This window comes from Lipotes vexillifer, unplaced genomic scaffold (assembly GCF_000442215.2).
Source record: "Lipotes vexillifer unplaced genomic scaffold, Lipotes_vexillifer_v1.1 scaffold426, whole genome shotgun sequence".
Taxonomy (NCBI): domain Eukaryota; kingdom Metazoa; phylum Chordata; class Mammalia; order Artiodactyla; family Lipotidae; genus Lipotes; species Lipotes vexillifer.
The window spans coordinates 1,461,928-1,466,853 of NW_006779491.1; the positions used below are offsets into that span (position 1 = coordinate 1,461,928).

Consider the following 4,926-nt stretch of genomic DNA (forward strand, 5'->3'; position numbering starts at 1 on the left):
AGTGAGTGTGGGAGAGAATTGGAGGGTGCTGTCATCCGCTGGGCAGATTTGCTGAATTAGAAGGATGTGGGCAGTTCCTGGGCCAGGCTGAGCCCAGCAAGACCCAGATTTGGGGGCTGCTGTGGGGAAGGACACACGCTGGGACTGACTGAGATGCCAGCACCTGGCAGTGAATGAAGCGTGTGTGTGTTGCTCTCCGTGGGGAGGGGGCACTTCTCAGAGACAAGGAGGGAAGGGGTGGCCTCAGGAGATAGCCAGAGGTCCAGGGCCTGAGATAGGGTGACCCCAGAGGTGTGAGAGGGGGTTGCAGGGGAGACCGGGAGGAGGTTCCATGCACAGGGCCATGGAATTGGGCTGTATGACAGGGATCACGCTCCACTGGGGAGAACTGGGGCATCCTAAGCTGCCAGGGGCGGGCTGACGTGGGCCTCTGGTCTGCAGGCCTGAAGAGGCCCGGCTCCAGGAGTCGGGCCAGGCAGTTAGTTGTGTTTGGGTGACGGGGGAGGAGGGTGGCACTGGTGTCTGCAGTGAAGGCTGCCATTTGGAGGGGCTGGGGAGTGGGGGCTTGTTAAGAGTGGCTTCTGGGCCTGGGGGGATGCGGTGGGGTGGAGGGTTGTAGAAATGACCTGGGGTCCCGAGGAGGCAGAGCTGACAGCCTGCTGTGGGGTTATGTTAATAAAGTACTAGACTCAACTGATGTAGCCTGGCACACTTCACCAGGAGCCTATTGGTTATTACCCTGGGGTTGTTATCCCATTTGACAGATGAGGAGATTGAGGTTCAGCAATGGGCAGGAACTTGCCCAAGGTCACCAAGCAAGTGTCTGGGAACATCACACAGGAATCTGGATTTCCCAGTCTGCCAAGTTGATATGCGTCTCTGCTTTTTTAGCCTTTGAAAGGGAAGTCTCAATACTGGGGGTAAAAAGCTCTGTCTTTGGAGAGCCCCCTGGATTTGGGGGTGGGGAACCTGCTTACAGAAAGGCAAGAGGAAGGGGCTTAGAGGCAAGTGACTGTTGTCTCTGGGAGAGGTGGGTTGGCAGGTGGGAAGGAAGGAGGAACTGGTGGTTGGGGGAGGGAATTTTGAAGGTTTATTTTTTTAAATTAAACTTTGAGTGAATATACGCTTAGGCATCAGGAAAATGATGGTGATAAAAATAACCAACACTCATTTGCCAGACACTGTTAACTCATTTCGATCCTCACAACAACCATAAGAGACTGGTACTAGTATTATCCCATTTTATAGATAAGAAAACTGAGGCCTAGAGAGGGTAAGTAACTTGACCAAAGTCACACAGCTAATTAAAGGCAAGCAGTCAGGCTGACTCCAGTGTTGGTGCTCTTAACTCCCCTTCTGTCCCCGTTTTCATCCAAAGCAGGTTGCCATCCATAATCTCATTAGACCCTCACCTGGTAAGGTAGGGAGACTGGGAGACTGCTTCATTTTACAGTGAAGGAAACTGAGGCCCAGCGGTTGAAACTTGCCCAAGGTCACACAGCTAGCAAGTGAGTAGTCCGGATTTGAACCCAGATCCACTGCTGCCAAGACTATGCCATGACTCCAAAATCCCAAGAAATGGAAAGTGGGTCAGGGTGAGGTGGTGGTGGAATTGTGGTGTGATTAGAGAGAGGGGGAGGGAAAAGGCGAAGACAGGGGTGCAGGGAAGGCAGGGAATGGGAGTCCTCATCTGAGTGGATCCGGGACCCCCTGCCCAGAGGGGAGGAATCCTGTCTGCTGGGGCTGCTGGGGACAGCAGATGGGGGAGGTGGGAGGTGGGGTGGAGGGGCAGAGGGGGCTGAGTGAATGCTGATGGCTCTGGTGTTAGTCATGGCTCAGGGAAACTGGAGATTTGGGAGGGCATGTGTGGGGCGGAAAAAAAGCTTCCAGATACAGGGAGTACAGGGGTCTCCCTGCCAGAGTTGAGAATGAGGAGGCTGGGAGGCAGGAGAGACTAGGCAGGGTGTGGGAGGCCTGGGAAAGGGGTCTCTGAGAAGATGAGAGGAATGGAAAGGCAGTGATGGGCGGGGATGTCAGCCCAGGGGGCCTGATTGTCTTTTTTCAACAGTACTTTGAGTTCCCTAGGGGTTCTCACATCTGTTCATCACATAGCTGTCAAGGGCACAGATTTGGGAGTCAGACTGTCTGGGTTCAAATCCTAGCTTTGCTCCTTCCTGTGTGACCTTGGGTAAGTTGCTTAACCTCTCTGATCCTCACTTTCTTCATGTGTGAATTGGGAGTAATAACGGGACCTGCTTCAGACGGCTGTCCTGAGGATTGAAATTATGCTGGAAGTGCCTAGAAGGAGGCGTCGTGCTCAGCATTGCTCCATGAGTGTTTGTTATTCCACAGCTGACTCATTTATTTCTCTTGAGTCTCACATCAGCCCCCTGAGATGGGCAAGATGGGACCCCTAATTTATTGGAGTAAATTGAGGGCCACAGCGGTAACCTGACTTGCCCAAGGTCATACAGCTGTTAATGGTGGAGCCAGCGTTGAACCAGGGTTTTCTGTTTCCAGTTCACCAGGCACCTTTGGTTGGCAACTGGGAGGCACTGGGCTGGAGTGGAGGCTGCGACGGGGAGTCAGTTGGCTGGCTGGGTGTCCTAGGGTCCAAGAAATGGGTCCAGGGATGGGGCTGAAGAGAGCAAGGGAGCAAGTGAGGTGGAGAGGAAGGTTGCGGGGAGAGAGAAGCCACAAGGGGATGCGTTGTGGGCCAGAGCCTGAGAGGCAGCTGTGGAGTGGGAAGGCGGGGGTGGGGGTGGATGGGAGACTGGGAAGTGGGGGCGGGGAGGCCTGAGGTGAGGGAGGCTGGAATTTGAGGGTGGCTCTTCTAGGACAAGTCATGCACCCTGAGGGCAGGGACTGGGTCCCAGGTGTAGCCCTCAGGTATCAATAGGCGCTTTAGAAATGCAGACTTGAAGCAGAAGGAAAGGGCGGCCTCGTGTTTGAGGAGAGCGGCACGGACCAGGAGAACCCTGGGTGATGGGTTGGTATCCCCCAGCTGCGTGGGGCTTGTTTCTGCCATTCAGACACATCACGTTCCCCCTGCTTGAGGGCCTTTGCACTTGCTGGTCCCTCTGAATGCTGTTCTCTCTGCCTGGACACTGTTCCCTCTGCCTTGAATTCTGTGTCCTCCAGATTGTGGTGCAGTTAACTCCTCAGGCCTTAGCTCAGATGTCAAGGCCCTCCTGAAAGGCCCTCCCTGATGCCCATTTCTCTCTATCACACCTCCTGCTTTATCTCCCTCTTGCTAAGTAGCACCATCTGAAATTGTCTTGTTCATTTTCCATTGTCTGTCTCCCTCCCCTGGAATGTCAGCTCCTTGGAGGCAGGACCTCTTCCTGTCTTGTTCACCATTGTATTCTCCGCAGCACCCAGAAGAGAACTGGACACTGATCAGAGATATTTGTCAGATGACTGAAGGACTCAGTGGGACAGAGGGAGGGTGAGGAAGGGAGTTGGTCGGGGAAGGCAGGGAAGGCGGAGGAGAGAGGTTGGGATGGGAGGACTGGGCTGGATGCTGGGAGCGAGCAGAGGCCTGGGTCAGGGAGACAGATGGACAGAAGCAGGGGGTGCGGTGGAGAGAGGCTGCTGCCTCTAGATCAAAGGATGCTCATGCCCCTGAGAAGCAGGTGTCAGCACATGTGTGTTGTATGCGTGGGCATGCATATGTATTTACACACACACACACACACACACACACACACACACACACACACACACACACACATATACTCTGTGACTTTTTTTTTTTTTTGGCTGCTGTTGTATGCGTGGGCATGCATATGTATTTACACACACACACACACACACACACACACACACACACACACACACACACACATATACTCTGTGACTTTTTTTTTTTTTTGGCTGCACCACGCGGCATGCTGGGATCTTAGTTCCCCTACCAGGGATCAAACCCGCAGACCCTGCATTGGAAGCATGGATTCCCAACCACTGGACCGCCAGGGAAGTCCCCACTCTGACTTTTCTATCACCCAATTCCAGTCTCTTTCCACCTCTGTTTTAGTCACCCTCTCGTTTGTCTCTGTTGATTTCCTGGCTCACGTTGTCCCACTCCCTCCATCCACGCATCTGTCTATGTTGTCTCCCCGCCACTGACACTCCTATGAAGACCTCCGGTGTCTCTGATGGGGAAGGACTGAAGCTAGAGGCTTGGATCTGATGCCCCCTCTCCTCAAGGCGGTTCCAGAAGGGGCCCAGGGCCTCCACGGTCTCCCATTTCATCCTCCTGAGCGCTTGAGGAGCTGGCAATCCGTAAAGAGCAGCGTGCCTAGGTTCCAATCCAGCACCATTGTGTCAGCACCCCATCACCTGTATGATCATAGGCAGATTACTTAACCTCTCTCTGCCTCATCCATCAGATGGGAATAAGAAGAGTATCTGCTTCATGGAGTGAGTGGCTGTAAGGATTAAACGAGAAATGCAAAGCACTTGTAACAGAGCCCGACGCATGGTAATTGCTACCTACTTGTTGGGTATATATGATTCTTACTTTCTTCATTTCGCACAGGAGGAAACTGAGGCTTGAATTGTCCATATAGTGGATGGGAGCACATTTGGTCATCTTTTCTGAGGTAGTCTCATTTGCCCTCAGCCTGTTTTCTTTTAGGCTGGCCAGCTTCTTCCAGAAATGGAGGCTGTGCTCATTATGAAACACACACCTCAGAGCAGGGAGGGCCCGCCCATTTTACAGATAAGCCAGGGCCCAGAGAGGGTCTGAGAGTCACACAGCAAGTCGAATGGAGGCTACAACAGCTGGCTTCCTGTCTGGGCTCTTCCTTGCAGCCTGGCACATCTTACTGGTTTTCTGTCCCAACTACAGGAGTCCAGTGGTACTGAGGATAAAGCAGAGCAGACTCTTTAGGGGCCAGGAAGGAATAGAGAGACAGAAGGGAA

General features: G+C 53.2%; 1 protein-coding gene across 2 annotated transcripts in view; it reads left to right on the forward strand.

The window, feature by feature from the left end:
- The window catches only part of STX1B (syntaxin 1B), a 16,034-nt gene that overhangs the window by 385 nt on the left and 10,723 nt on the right, over positions 1-4,926 (forward strand). Inside the window, exon 2 of one of the 2 annotated variants that reach the window (XM_007452700.1) lies at positions 467-482. The exons of the other annotated variant lie outside the window; for it this stretch is intronic. Within the exon in view, the coding sequence (XP_007452762.1) occupies positions 467-482 (16 nt within the window). The remainder of the gene's footprint in view (positions 1-466; positions 483-4,926) is intronic. 2 annotated transcript variants of the gene reach the window in all.